Here is a 15,113-nt window from a genome sequence, read left to right as displayed (position 1 = left end):
TATGTCATCAAAAGTAAATGAATTGTTTGTTGTATTGTTGGTAAGCAGAACTGAGGGTGTGACAAACTTGAGACATCTCACATTAACTCGTGGATTTGTTATGTTGTGAAGCATAAGGTTTAAGTGTTAAATCTATATCTTAGAAACTTTCAGGACACTTGATAGGCACATCCAAATTCACACAAGAGTGTTTTGTTCTTGCCATAGAGTGTTTATTTTCACAAGTAGAATTAAGGCCAATTATCACTTTCATACTAGACTGCTCTGAAGAAAATATATGATACTTTAGTGTTAAAAGATTTATTGAACACTCAAAACAGAATTCCAATAAATTGGAAAATAAATTTGCATAATAAAGCAAAAAAAAAAAAAAAAAGTTTTTCTTCAAATAGATTGGCAATTGTAGCCAAATAAATGACATAATTCACAAATGTGATTTGCCTAGTACCACTCTCTTAAACATTACACAGCAAAGCATCACACCTAGTTAAAAATACATGAAAAAAGCCATCAACTTCCTTTGTAAGAAGATCTAGTCCTTGTGAAAGTCCCTTTGCTCTCCTTGCCAAATCTGAAACGGAATTCTGGAATGCTTCCACTTCAATAGGGTCCAACTAGAAGCTTGGATCATGTCATACAATTTTTTTACACTTCTATCAACTGCTTCGAGCTCTTTCAAAACTGTAAATCTTCCACTTGAATATAAATTTTTAATATCGCTATTAATGCTAATTTGCAAACCGGTAAAAGCTTGAGCCCACATATATTTGTCATCAACATTCAAATCAAAAAACTTTCTTGTAAAACCATAGAAGGCTACAGCAATACCGTCTCCACCATATAAAATACATAGCACTCATTAAAACCATCCATTTGGCTGAGTTCAAAATGTTCAAAATGGTGGAATAGTTTTCAACTCTAGGGTTCTTTGAACTAATATGCTGTCTCCATGCATCAGGTGAAGATCAAGCCTTGATAAACTACTTTGAAGAGCTGGAATCCAAATTGTACAACACACACTGAAGCAAGAGATGACCCTGGTTCAACCTTGAGATTTTAGAGCTAAAAACATTGCATATATTGAGCAAATTCACACTGAATAGGTGGAAGAAGGGACGGGGTAAGTCATGTGGACGACTCATGTCAATGAAAGCCACTGCACAAGAAAGTTAAAACGAGCAGGGATGACATTAGAAAAGCAGCAGAAAAAACATAAGACAATCACCAATTTCCTGCACCATATGAAAATAATTAATACAATTGGCTCATTTTTGCATGCAGCATAAACAATTCCTTGACACAACAGAGAAGTAATCATTTCAGCAAAGATTTTTCTACCAAAAGACCTACCTATGGATAATAACTAGAACCAAACAAAATACTCAATGAATTCCATTTCCATTTCGTGGATACTAGTGCAACTATCATTTTGAATATTTTTCAGATTTTAATAACCCACCAGGAAACAACAACAACAACCATATTAATGTAAAACATTAGAATCTTTGCATTAAAGAAAAGATGAAACAGAGAGGCTAAATTACACCTTGTCCATAACCCAAAAGAAATAATCCCTTGATTTCCTACAAATCATATTCAGACAACAGATCTAGATCCCATAATTTCCATTTTCACAAAGGTAGTCTTATGAACCCAGCTTTTAAGCGCAAAACTAAAACCAAAAAATTGAAAGAGAAGGCTTCCCTTCTCTTCTCCTACGTTTGTTACAAATTTACAGCAAACAATTTAAAAAAAAAAAAAAAAATGAAGATCCAAAACCCAAACCCTCTTCTTGCAAAACAAATTATATACATCACTGGCAAAAGGTTTCAACTTTCAACCATAAATCGCTTGCATCCAAACATATACCATCAGAAATTAAAACAGAATTTATAAAATCATCGAAAATAAAGAGATAGAAAATCAAAATTAAGAATAAACACATACCAAAAGAAAAAACTCATCTAACATTAACATCTATGAATCAGAACCCAGATTAGGCCAATCTGACCCACAAATTTCGTCTGGATGTTACCAAAAGAAAAAAAAATGTTAGCTAACAAAGTATAACTTTCCACTGGATTAGCTTGATCTTGATACCTGAGAATTCTTTGGGATTGTGGGGAAGAAGGAATGGGGCAGGTGGGTGTAGGCTGTGAGTTGTGTGATCCCTGTTTTGAAGGAAGCGCACACGCCGGCGTCGGACTGGGCTTGTCTTCCTTGTGAATTTCTCACCGGTGCTCTTCGCCGGCGTTGGACCGATGTAGGTGTGGAACTTTGGTGGGCGTGGAACTCTCTTGGCACAGGCGCTAGCAAGGGTACGGGTGAGGAGTGAATGGAGAAAGAAAGGAAAAAAGAGATAATTTGGTATTTATATGCTACAGTACATTCACCTCCGCTACAGTACCCGCGTTTAGTTACTTAATCCGTGTTTTTCTAATTATTTGCTACAGTGTTTTCAGCAACAAGTTTTCAGTTTCAGCAAAAATAAGTGCTATCTAAATGGACCCGATATATTCTAAGTTTATATGTTATTTATCTCACAGTAGGTAGGTTCCATAGCTATGTGAGACCCAAATCCTACAAGAGATTTTTTTTTTTTTTTTAATGAGAAGAGAAAATATTGCTTCCGATGAACCTAAGTACCTAAGTTTTTCTCAAGAAAAATTTATGTTTGACTTTGCTACAAGAAAAAGAGAAATACTCGAGGTGCAACGCTTCATTCTCTCAATTGAGGGGACACGTGGTTGCCGGAGCATGTAAGAACTTGTCCAAGAAAAATATCAATTTTGTTATAAAAAGTTTACAATCTACTTCAACCGAGATTGTCCAGAACTTTCACAAGATCAAACTAAGAGGCTGAGTCAAATATTTTATATAAATTCTAATTAGTTTAGAGAGAAACATTTCAAATTTCCTTATATGTTTTTATAGTAGTCTCAGTCAATAAGAGCATTCCAACAAATTTTAAATTGCTTAGAGCATCCGTAGTAGGTGTGGTAAATGTGCCAAATGTCAAATATTTGGCACATTTATCACACCAAACACAAAATGGAGGTTTATGAGATGTGCCAAATCTTAAACATTATACCACATAGCTACAGTATCGTTGCAAATTTGCAACGGTACCGACAAATGTGGCAAAATTTTTATTGTTTTATATTTTCTTTCTCTCTCCTCTCTCTTCATTCTTTCTTCTCTCTTCTCTATCACTCACCGGTTCCCTCTCTCTTCATTCTTTTGGCTCTCTTCTCTATCACTCACCGGTTCCCTCTTTCTTTGACCAGTCCAGGATGTTCACCGGCAGCGACGACGGCGTAGCTCTGACAACGACAGCGCGCTCTGCCATGCTCGATCTCACCCACTTTGACTCTTTTCTCTCTCGCCGAACTCGTCAAGATCTTGTCCGGACCGTGAATCTTGTAGTACGATAGCACACCGATCTCGCCACCGATCTCGCCAGTGGGTTACGATGTGGGTTTTGGGTCGGTGTTGATGTGGGTTTCGACGTGGGTCGGCGTTGATGTGGGTTTCGACGTGGGTTTTGGATCGGCGTTGATGTGGGTTTCGACGTGGGTTTTGGGTCGGCGTTGATGTGGGTTTTAGGTCGGTGTTGGTTTGGCATTTGGGGGTGGTTGTGCTTGGCAATTGGTATTTGCTGGCTTTTTTTTATTATTATTATTTTTTTACCGTATTGTTGGTGGTTTCTGCCTTGCTGGTGTGTGATGGTGGGGTGGTGGTGTTTGCTACCTTGCTGGGCATGTGTGGTGGTGAAGTGGTGGTTGTGCCGGTGGTGGCTGGTCGGTGTTGTTGTTGTTGTTGATGCTGTTAACGGTTAACGAGAGGGAGTAAATAATATATTATTTTAATGTGTAGTATATATTATTTTAATGTATAGAATTGAATGATAAAACATCTGATAAATGAGATGTTGTAAAATGATGTAGTAAAATAATAAAGTAGATTTTTAGTACGGTAAAATGGCATAAATTTTGCAACATCTGATAAAGATGCTCTTACATTGACTTGGCTACCAGCTCAGCATAATAATGGGTGATCTGTTAATGTTTGTTAACGTTGGAAACCAAATTCAAAAATTTTGCAAATTTAAATTGGTGGGTCATGAAGCTCCAGGCTAAAATGTTTGGGCCCACATCAATAAAATAAGTGAGATAATTGTAAAGTTATCCTAGGGTTCTCAACTAAAGGCATATAGACAACAAAACAAATGCTCTCCGGTTAGTGTTTAGCATGAAAATACAAAAGACAAGCCGCGGAAGAAACAAGAATACTATCTTTTTGGTTACAAGTAAAAGCATGGGAGAAATGGACTTGGAAAGTGATAAAGGTATATTTTGTTTTGATTTAATTTTTGTTTTTGAAAGAATGTTTAATAATTTGTGGTGATATACTTGCTTTCAAATAAGACTATATAAAAATGTATTGAATTTGTTGTATTTAAATGATATGAATTTTATAGTCTAGCTAAAGAAAAATATCATAAAGATTTTTTTTTTCATATATAAATGCTTTATTTACTTTTGCTCTTTACAATATATATTGTTAATTTTTTGTTATTGTAATATTTTTTCATTGAGTATCCATAATCGACCCAAAAAGATTTAAGACTAAATTTTTGTTGTTGTTGTTGTTGTTGTTGTTGTTATCCATAGCCAATCCAAAATAAATAAAATTGCTACTAAAACTTTTTTGTTGTTGTTGTTGTGCCTAAACATAAGAGTTTTGTGATCAAGTGTACCATAGGCCTTTAAAAAGACATACAAAATTGTAAACATGGTGCATATTGAGGAAAAAAAAAAATCTAAACGTGATATAATTATCGTATTGTAATTTCCTTAGTATTTTGTTTCTAATATTTATATTTGTCATAAAAATTATTGTAGTTATTTGCAAACCAAGTGATATTGAAGAAATTGAAGGGCATTGCATGTTTGTTGTATGACTAGAAAATAGTGATGAAAATTTGTTGAATAAGATGATGCATAATGCAGATGGAGCATATACTTTATATAATGATCATGCATTACGAATGGATTTTAGTATTCGAAAAGGAAAGCCTAGGTATTATAATGGGACGAAGAACATAAAGCAACGTGAATTTCTATGTTCTAAGGAGGGGATTAAACTAGATGAATATTTTTGTAAAGAGAAATATTTGAAAAGCAAAGCCTAGGTATTATAATGGATGAAGAACGTAAAGCAATGTGAATTTCTATGTTCTAAGGAGGGTTTTAAACTAGATGTAGATTTTTGTAAAGAGAAATATTCGAAGAGACTAGAGACTAGAACTGGTTGTAAAGCATTTGTCCATCTCAAAGTTGAAAATGGTGTTTGGAGGGTTAGTGCATTTAACCAAAGCATAATCATGAACTTGCACTACCATTAGAGAGGCATTTGTTAAGATCCAGTCGTCATATTTCAGAACCTAAGGCAGATGTAATTGATACCATGGTGAATGCAGGTATAAGTATAAATAATGTTTATTCATATATAACAAAAGAAGTTGGAGGGAGTGAAAATGTAGGCTTTACTGAAAGAGATTGCTATAATCATGTGAATGCACAAAAGATGACAATGATTAGTGCTAGAGATGCTCAAAACTTATCATTTTAAGTCTAAGCATACATTAGATCCCATGTTTTTTTTTTACACAATTCAAGTAGTTTAAGAAAATTACATGATTGATTTTTTCTGGAGAGATGGAAGATTAAGAGTTGACTATGATTGTTTTAGAGATGTCGTGGTATTTGACACTACATACCGTAGTAACAAATATAATTTGATTTGAGCTCCATTTGTAGGTGTTAATCACCATTAGCAAAATGTGATGTTTGGATGTGCATTCCTTTTGGATGAAACCATTGATTCATTTAAATGGTTGTTTAAGTAATTCTTAGACTCAATGGAGGAATCGATTGTCTATAACAATTTTCACTGACCAAGATCAAGCTATGTCAAATGCTATTGAGAAAGTTTTTCTAAATACATATCATCGGCTATGTTTGTGCTATATTATATATATTTAAAAAAAAAAAAAAAAAAAAAAAAACTCCTTCTCGCTTAAGAGACTTAAACTCTAACTCAAAGTTCATGGACTTGTTCAACAAGTGCCAAAATATTGTGATTCAAAATTGGAATTTTAACACACATGGGATCAAATGACACAAAATTTTGATACTAAGAATCATCACTGGCTTCATATGATGTACAAAATTTGACATAAGTGGGGCATTGCATTTACTAAGGATTTTTTCATAGCTGAATTTAAATCTTCCTCGAGGAGTGAGAGCGCAAACCATTTTTTGAATGGTATATCAAATAAAGCAATTAGCCTCACTAAGTTTGTAATTGAATATGAAAACGTATTGGTAGGTATGCATTCGTTGGAGTTGGATGAAGATTTTCGATACAAGCAAGGTGCCCTACAAAAAGTAGTTAAGAAGAGTTGCATTTTGATCATACAGCTCAAGTTTACACCTTAAGATATTCAATATATTTGAAAATCAATTTCTTAATAGTTTTGCAATGGTTTGGGATCAAGTTGATTGCCAAGATATAATGGTGTTTTTGAGGTGAAAGAAGAAAATAGTGAAAGAGTACGCATTGTCTAGTTTGATAATCTCAATAGCAATATTTCTTGTTCTTGTAAGAAATTTGAGTCATTAGAGATTCTTTGTTGTTATGCATTGCGGATTTTTAGTATAAAAAATTTAACTAGAATTCCAAATCAATACATTTTGAAACGTTGGACAAAAGAGGCTAAGAAGGGGACAATGATTTATGAACAAGACAACCATTCACTTAGCAATGATAAAGAGAGAAAGATAGTATGGTGTAATAGCATGATGTGTATTGCTAACACAGTCATATCTAAGATTCAAGGGAGGATAGCCTTAAGAGAATTTGCCAAAAAATGCTATAAGAACCTGATGAAAAAATTGAAAGGTAGTTATCAAGGTTCAAGTTTGGTGCAGATGCAAATGTGGAAGAGAATGAAGCCATACAATGTGACACCATTGATGAAATGCTTTGCTTGCCAAATGAGGTGTCCGTGTTAAATCCCCCATGTGTGAGATCAAAAGGTTTAAGAAATACTAGACTTAAAAGGAACTTTGAGAAGTGCAAGGCAAACCCATCTAAAGATGCATCTTCTTCAAGTAAGTAACTTAAAAAAAAAAAAAAAACTAAATATATGCTACATTTTTATCATTAATAAATATTTTTTGTATATTAAATTCTTAATTTGTGTGTGATTTTTTTATGTACAACTTCATAGGAAAAGAAAACAACAAGCAGTCGAAGAACATTCAAATGTCTCATTTGGTGGCACATTCAATACACTAATCTATCAACCACCTAATCCCTACTCTTATACAAGCTTTACAAGTGCTAACTTATATGGTCGATCTTACTTGCCCTGGACAATGCATTCTAAGTGGGTTTGGGTTACTTGATTTTTGGGTCCTTACAATAACAATAACCATTTACCCCATTAGCAATTTGTTAGTGTAAAAAAAAAAAAAAAAAAAAAACTTGAAGTTCTAGCATTTTCCTCCTTTTAAAGACTATAAAAAAAAAAAAAAAAATCATAGATCTAAAATCTAAAACAAAATATGTAATTCCAAAAAAGTTAGCCCAACTACAAAAATTATCAATTGTGAAGCTAAAAAAAATTAACCCAATCAACCAATTTTACCCAATGCAAACAATCTGGCCCCTTAAAAAATTTTAAACAAAATAATTTTATCCTTACCCAGCAACAGACACATGCATCCAAAAAAAAGAAAAAAAAAAACTCTTAACGACTAAGCTAACATAATTGCATAGGTATCAATTTATTAGATATTGCTATAGACTTTATTTTGAAGTCAACAATAAATCTTTGTGCATTATGGAATATAGACTATCAATTGAAGGTGTAGTCTTCAGCCACACCAAAAGATGGACCCAACCATTCAAATCCTCTGGGCCTTCAAAGGGTATTTCATTGCGTGAACTCATGTAGCATATACGGCTTCTAAGTTCTAACTATACTTAAAAAAAAAAAAAAAAAAAAATTATTTTAGAAATTGTTTCAAATTATGGTGTATAATTACTCTCTAAGTCTTCATTATCAAACAAAGACATGAATTTAAACCACAAACTCACTTTACCCTTAGCCAAATAAAAAAAATGACCCAACTTAGACATACCTCGCTCATCAAATGAAGAGCTTCAAATGACTGACAAACGATTTCCACTCAGTAAGTAGCTACAACTAGATCCACTCTTTGGACCAAACCATCACAAGGAATCATCAAAGTCAACTGTGATGCAGCCATAGGTAACAACTGGTCTTATATCGCGATTGTGGCTAAAGTTTGGAGAGGGACACTAATTTTTCCCTTGCTAAACAATCACAATCCACCATCCCAGTTCAAGCAGAAGCAGAGGCGATAAATTGGGTGACTCATCAAGTAGTGAATCGTAATATTGATGCTGCTATTATTAAGAGTGATTACAAGATATGTGTGGATGCTCTTACAAAGCCTAGCATTGTGGATCCTTGGAGGGTAACAGTTCTAACTCAGGATACCTTAAAACTTTCTTCCTCAACCAGTAATATTTAGTTTAAGTTGACCCCTAGAGAATCTAATAGAGCTGCTTATGTGTTAGATACTTGGTCTCCTAATAACAATTTCTCTGGTTGTTTTGTATTGGGTGCTTCTCCCTCTGTTTTTTGCAAATGTTTTTGAGCAGAAGGCCTAGAATTTCCTTTTTGTATTATGTTTGTGCTTTATTATGGTCTTTTCTCAGTTGATTATCAAATGAAAAAAAAAATCCCCTCAATAATAACACCAAAATAATAAATAAATACATTACCATTTCTGCATTTCAACTATTTCGTTTGATGTACTAGTCACCAAACTAGCACTTACATAAAATGCCAAAGAAACATTTTTAGTGAAAATTTATTAAATACAGCTGTAGACTTTATTTCCAAATAACAATATCATACTCATGGTCTCGTAGACCCAACCATTCAAAACCTTGGAAATAAGTGGGCCTTGAGAGGATTCTTCATCACCATTGTGAACTCATGCTTCTCTGACAAATCAACCTCATCACCATCAACAACTTTCCACTCAAAATTCCAAACCAAATTGGCCACAAAATACTCCAAATGAAGTATTGCCAAACCAGAAGCAGGACAGATCCTCCTCCCCGCACCAAATGGCATCATCTTAATCTCTCTGCTTCCAGTTATATCAAACGCTTCTCCTCCTCCTCCACCATCATCACCACTCAAGAATCTCTCAGGCTTAAACTCCATAGGATCTTCCCAAACCCTCGAGTCCCACCCCATTTCTGCCACCATGAAATTCAAAGTAGCATTCTTTGGTATCAAATACCCATCCAAAACCATATCCTCAGTCACTGCATGTGGCAACACAAAATGCCCAGGTGGGTGTCTCCTTAAACCCTCCAACACCACTGCTTTCAAATAAGGAATCTTATTCAAATCCTCTTCTTTCACATCCTTTTCTCCATCACCAACAACCCCTTTAATCTCCACTAAAAGCCTCTCTTGGATTTGCGGGTATTTCACCATATTCGCCATAATCCACTCCAATGCTGTTGACGTAGTATCCGTACCCGCGTCTAGAAACTCTGAACACAAATTAACCATTTCCTTATCTTCAAGCTTCCTCTTTTCCTCTGGCAGCTCCAAATCCAACAACGTGTCCACATACGACACAACAAACTCATCGTCATTTTCTTTGTCTTCTTTCATTTTACTCTGTCTCTCTTGCTTCACTTTCCTCCTTGCTTTAATCAAAGGAATTAACTCATCATCTTGGTTTTTCCGAAGTTGAAACAACTCTTCCCAACGCTTGCGAAATAAAATCCTTCCAATACTGGGGAAAAAATTGAGTATAGCAAACCGACTAGAGCTCAAAAGCAAGCGACGTTCAACCTCTTCGATTTTTCTAATCTCGGTTTCACCGAGTTTGTCTCCAAAACACATAAGAACCAACAAACAAAACATGGAGTATTGGAAATGGTCTTTAACAACGGATTCAGTGTTGGAGCGAAGGCGATTGAGGAGAATATCCAAGACCCACTTGCGCGCGTGAGAATAAGATTTCATACGCGAAGGGTGGAGAATCTCTGAAGTTAGATTGCGGCGAAAGAGTCGCCATGTGGGACCATAAGAAGCAGTGTTGATGTTGTGTTTGTTACTAGATACGATCACGTCTGTAGGTGGAGGAGCTGGGCGGTCAGCGAAAACTGCACTGTTTTGAATAAGAGCTTTGTGAGCGAGAGAGCGGTTGGCAACGAAGATAGCTGGGTTGAAGCCTATGTAAATGGTGATGATGGGTCCGTACTTGGCATGGAGTTTGCGGAGGGTGAGTTCCAATTCGATGAAGGGTTTGCGGAGCCATAGGAAGTTGCTGAGTATTGGGATGTGTAAGGGTCCTGGAGGTAGCTTACTGTGATTTTCAGAGACTTTGTTGAAAAGGAGGGATTTGAGGAGGGCTGAGATACAGAGAGAGATGACGATGATGAACCAGACTTCCATGTTTGATTGAATAGGAGCTAAAAAGGGGCACCCTTATTAGTCAAATATAAGTGAAAGAGGACAGAGGGGAGCAAGAAAACCTTATGTTTGACTTTACTACAAGAAAAATATCAATTTTGTTATAATAAGTTTACAAAGCTGCCTCAGGTGAGATTGGCCAGAACTTTCGCAAGATCAAACTAGGAGGCTGAGCTGATGATCTCAGCTAGAAAATTCCTACTGGTGGCGTCTTTCAGCTTTCTTTTAAAATATATATTATTTTTGTGTTTGCGTGATCTAACAAGTTTACCCTTTTTTTTTTTTAATATTAAAACGTTCATCCTCTGTCAGTTGTGTGTTAGACTTTCATTTCATATAACCTCAAGTTACTGCTAAAAGATTAGGTTATTAGGTAGTGATATTCTAATTATATAATGTATTATAAACATATTTAATAAGTATATTATTTTTTTTTTAAAAACCTTTTTTTTCCTTTAAGATTGATTATTTATTTATTTATTTTAAATACAACTAATATAATTACATCACTTTAAACTTGTACATCTTTTGAAAGACAATTACAGAAGAAAACTGGCACATATCTACTGGACCATACTTGATAGTTGATAGGGACTTAAAAATAAAAAGTTAGCATTCTTAGCTAGCCAAATATGAACCGGACCATTTCCTTCTCGAAGAAGAACTCAACAAACTCACTTTACTCTTAATTTAATAAAAAAATGACCAAATTTTTTGGTTTTTCTATCTTTACCACCTTGGTCCCACTAAAATATCCCTTATATACAATTTTTTTCATAATTAATTTATAAATTGTTAAGTTGACTTACCAGTAGAAGACATAATCTATTTATATTCTATATTTAAATATATCTAAAAGTATATCATTTATTATTGTTATGTTATATTTGAAACCATGTCATTACTATTTTCTTTCCAACTTTTCTTATAATTTTATTTTTATTTTTATTTTTATATTTACTCATTTAAAGAGAATTAAAAACTCCATTATTTATTGAACAACCTTTCTCCCTTCTTTTTACATTTTCCCAACTTCTTGTTACAATTTCTTCAACATTTCTTCATCTCTTTTATTTTTTCATCTTCCCATTACTCTCTACCTTAATATCTATTCCTCTATTTATTTATATTATTTTATTTTGATTCTTCTTATTTTCATACTCTTACTATAAATTTGTCATTTTCTCTCACATTCTATGCATAGTTTTTCCACACAAAAATATGCATAAAATGGAAGAGAAAATGAAAAATTAATAATATATATATTTTTTTTCATTTTTGGTGAATTTTTAATTTTTCTTGTATCTCTACTTTAGGTTGATAAATTTTTATGTTTTTTAGAATTTTACTTTGGATTGATGCGATTTAGTTTTGTGTTTTAAGTTGTTTTCTTTTTCGTTCTCTTTGATTTTTAAATATTATCCTATTGCATTATAAAGATATTGTATAAGAATATAATGTTATCTATTACATACATGACTTGAATAATTTTGTATTTATTGCTATATATTTTATTTTTGCTTTTTTTATTATCATCTTATTTTATTCAACATTTAAATTAAGCCGTATTCTCCTATAATTAAATTATTTATATTTTTTTTTAATTTTAAAAAAATATACATATAATATTTTAATTAAATTCAATACATAAAATTGTCCTTATAAGACATTAGAATGCAACAAAGGAAAAATGGAATACAAAACACATGCCAATTTAGAAAAACTAAATTAAAAAAAATTAATGATACAAGAAACTGATTCACTATTATATCAGTGCTTCAAAGCAAGATACTTCCCACGGTCTACCTTTCTTGATGCTGTTGAGTCACCAAATAACTCTTTTGTTTGGAGAAGCATCATGGCAGCACTACCAATTCTAAAATCCCGGCTATTGTTAGACAGTGGGAAATGGCTCTTCAGTTCGAGTTCTTGCGGATAAGTGGATTCCTAATTAGCCAACTAACAAAATCATTCATTCGGCCAATGGTGACATAGATGATTGGTTGGTTTCAGATCAAATTGACCATGATTTACACTCGTGGCAGACTGATGTTGCCATGACCATGTTTCATAGGGAGGATGCTGAAGCATTATGCAAAATTTCATTAATTTGGAGATATGTGTTGGACTCCATCATCTGGCTTCACAATAAAAATGGGATGTTCACTGTCAAATCAGCTTATAAGGTAGCAAGGCAAGTTTTGAAGGGCGAAGATTGGGCTGAAAGCTCCAATGGATGTGCTGGTAAAAATGTATGGGCTGCATTGTGGAAGCTTAGACTCCCAAACAAGATCAAGGTGTTTGGATGGAGAGCATACCATGATATCCTGCCTACATGGTTGAACCTAATCAAGCGACAGATTATTATAGAGAATGGATGCCTGATTTGCAGCATATTTCCGGAATCAACCATTCACGCTTTGTGGCAGTGCGTTGCTGCACAAGATGTCTGGGCCAGGAGCATTAAAATTGTTAGAAATACTGAATCGTAGTATTATACTTCTTAATGAAGGAATATACATGCGTGCCTTTATATAAGAGGCATATGTGTGTGGTACAAGTAAGCATATGTGTGCGGTACAAGTAAAGTGTAGTACAAGTACAAGTGTGCTATAAAAGTAAATTAGCTGGGCCTAAAGCCCATAACATAATATACATTAACAGCCCCCCTCAAACTCAAGGTGGATGTGAGACTAGCTTGAGGTTGTCAACCAAATCACGAGTGCGTCCCTTAAGAAGTGCCTTGGTGAAGATATCTGCAAGTTGATCTTTGGAGGAGACGGAGAAAAACTTGAGAGCACCATGGACAAGATGAGAACGGATAAAATAACAATCAATCTTGATGTGTTTAGTCTGTTCATGGAAGACATCATTGTGAGCAATATAAATGGCACTCTGGTTGTCACAATAAAGGGGAGTAGCAGAGGATGTGGACACACTCAAATCCTTAAGAAGCCATCGTAGCTAAAGGAGTTCAGATGTGGTACTAGCAAGAGCACGATATTCTGCTTCAGTACTAGAGCGAGCCACGAAAGTTTGTTTCTTACTTCGCCAAGAAATCAAGGAGGAACCAAGGAGAAAGCAATAACCTGTAGTGGACCTCTGATCAGTGGGATCTCCTGCCCAATCAGCATCAGAGAATGCACGGAGTACAAGAGGAGACTGAGCTGAGTAGAAAAGGCCATGGAAGAGAGTGCCCTTCAAGTATCGTAGAATGCGCAGAACAGCAACATAGTGACTCGATCGTGGAGCAGACAGATACTGGCTCACCTGATGAACAACATAAGAAATGTCTGGACGAGTAACTGTGAGATAAACTAGGCTGCCAACCAATCGTTTGTGGATTAGACAATGGTTTCTCCCCCCCCCTGAGGGTGTCAAATGCGCATTAAGTTCAACTGGAGTGTCAACAGTCTTGCTGTCAGTGAGTCCAGCTCGAGATAAAAGGTCAGATGCATACTTGGCTTGAGTAATATAAAGACCATCTATGGAATGAGTGATCTCAAGACCCAAGAAATAGCTGAGATGTCCAAGGCCTTTCATCTCAAACTGCTGACAAAGAAAATCCTTAAGTTCTTGAATGCCACTGAGGTCATCACCAGTTATGATCATATCATCCACATATAGGAGAAGCAAAATGGTGCCTTTATCATTGTGACAAAGAAATAAGGCAGAATCATAAGGAATGGCAGTGTAACCCAAGCAAAAGATGGTGGAGCTAAACTTGGCAAACCAAGCTCGTGGAGCTTGTTTAAGGCCATAAAGTGCACGTCGAAGGCGACAAACCTTGTTTGTTTCAATAGAAAGACTAGGAGGAGGTTGCATATAGACTTCTTCATGCAGATCCCCATTAAGGAATGCATTTTTAACATCCATCTGAAAAAGGTCTCATTTACTAGCAGCGGCAACAGCTAAGAGGGCACGAGCAGAGGAGATACGGGCAACTGGAGCAAAAGTCTCTTCATAATCAATCCCATACTCTTGTGTAAAACCTTTTGCAACAAGACGAGCCTTGTAGTGCTCGAAGGACACATTAGAGCGAGTCTTGATCTTATAGATCTACTTACAACCAACCACAGACTGACCAGGAGGGAGAGTAACCAGATCCCAAGTATGGTTTTAGGTTAATGCATCAATTTTCTCTTTCATTGCAATCTGTCATAAAGGGTCAGTAGAGGCCTTACGATAGGTTTGAGGCTCATGGAGTGTAGCAAAGGCAATGTAACAATAATAGCCAAGTAAATGTACAGGAATGGATCTTACTCAAGTTGAGTGGTGAGGTGGAATGTCTTGTGGAGGATCATCAGGCGGAGTAGGAGCAGGGGACCCAGGCGGAGTAGGAGCAGGGGACCTAGGCTCAAGGTGGAGTAGCTTGTCATCAACCTGTTCATCTACAACCTGTCTAGGAGAATCATAAAAAATATCTAGAGATTGAATAAAGAAGTCCAAAGGAGGATCAAGAGTATCTGTAGAAGGAACAGGAGACTTATCTGGAAAGATTTCTAAAACA

General features: G+C 35.2%; 3 protein-coding genes and 1 pseudogene across 3 annotated transcripts in view; 1 reads left to right on the top strand and 3 right to left on the bottom strand.

Moving 5' to 3' along the window:
* Positions 1-109, top strand: part of LOC112001455 (L10-interacting MYB domain-containing protein) — a 2,509-nt gene extending 2,400 nt beyond the window's left edge. The window contains exon 3 of the mRNA XM_065780535.1: positions 49-109. Within this exon, the coding sequence (XP_065636607.1) occupies positions 49-109 (61 nt within the window). The remainder of the gene's footprint in view (positions 1-48) is intronic.
* A 346-nt stretch (positions 110-455) lies between these two features.
* LOC111997824 (protein BPS1, chloroplastic-like) lies at positions 456-2,198 on the bottom strand (annotated as a pseudogene).
* Positions 2,199-8,864: 6,666 nt separating this feature from the next.
* LOC112001422 (cytochrome P450 89A2) lies at positions 8,865-10,782 on the bottom strand. Its single transcript, XM_024033589.2, has one exon. The coding sequence runs from the start codon at positions 10,583-10,585 to the stop codon at positions 9,044-9,046; it is 1,542 nt and encodes a 513-aa protein (XP_023889357.2). The 5' UTR covers positions 10,586-10,782; the 3' UTR covers positions 8,865-9,043.
* A 2,785-nt stretch (positions 10,783-13,567) lies between these two features.
* On the bottom strand, positions 13,568-14,805 carry LOC136070515 (uncharacterized mitochondrial protein AtMg00810-like). Its single transcript, XM_065780534.1, has 3 exons — positions 14,788-14,805; positions 14,500-14,662; positions 13,568-14,247 (listed from the first exon to the last, which is right to left on the bottom strand). Exons 1-3 carry the CDS (start codon positions 14,803-14,805, stop codon positions 13,568-13,570), a joined length of 861 nt encoding a protein of 286 aa, XP_065636606.1.
* Between the last annotated feature and the right edge of the window lie 308 nt (positions 14,806-15,113).

This window comes from Quercus suber, unplaced genomic scaffold, assembly GCF_002906115.3.
Source record: "Quercus suber isolate HL8 unplaced genomic scaffold, Cork oak 2.0 scaffold_239, whole genome shotgun sequence".
In the NCBI taxonomy this organism is placed as follows: Eukaryota; Viridiplantae; Streptophyta; class Magnoliopsida; order Fagales; family Fagaceae; genus Quercus; species Quercus suber.
The sequence above is the reverse complement of the archived record's forward strand: the minus strand, read 5'-3'. Positions and strand labels throughout refer to the sequence as shown.

Bases quoted from the DNA above. Each gene is read 5' to 3' on its own strand.
- LOC112001422 (XM_024033589.2), bottom strand. From the start codon at position 10,585: ATGGAAGTCTGGTTCATCATCGTCATCTCTCTCTGTATCTCAGCCCTC.
- LOC136070515 (XM_065780534.1), bottom strand. The intron at 14,248-14,499 runs GTAAATGAGACC...ACAATGATAAAG, and splicing joins CTTAGCTGTTGCCGCTGCTA to GCACCATTTTGCTTCTCCTA.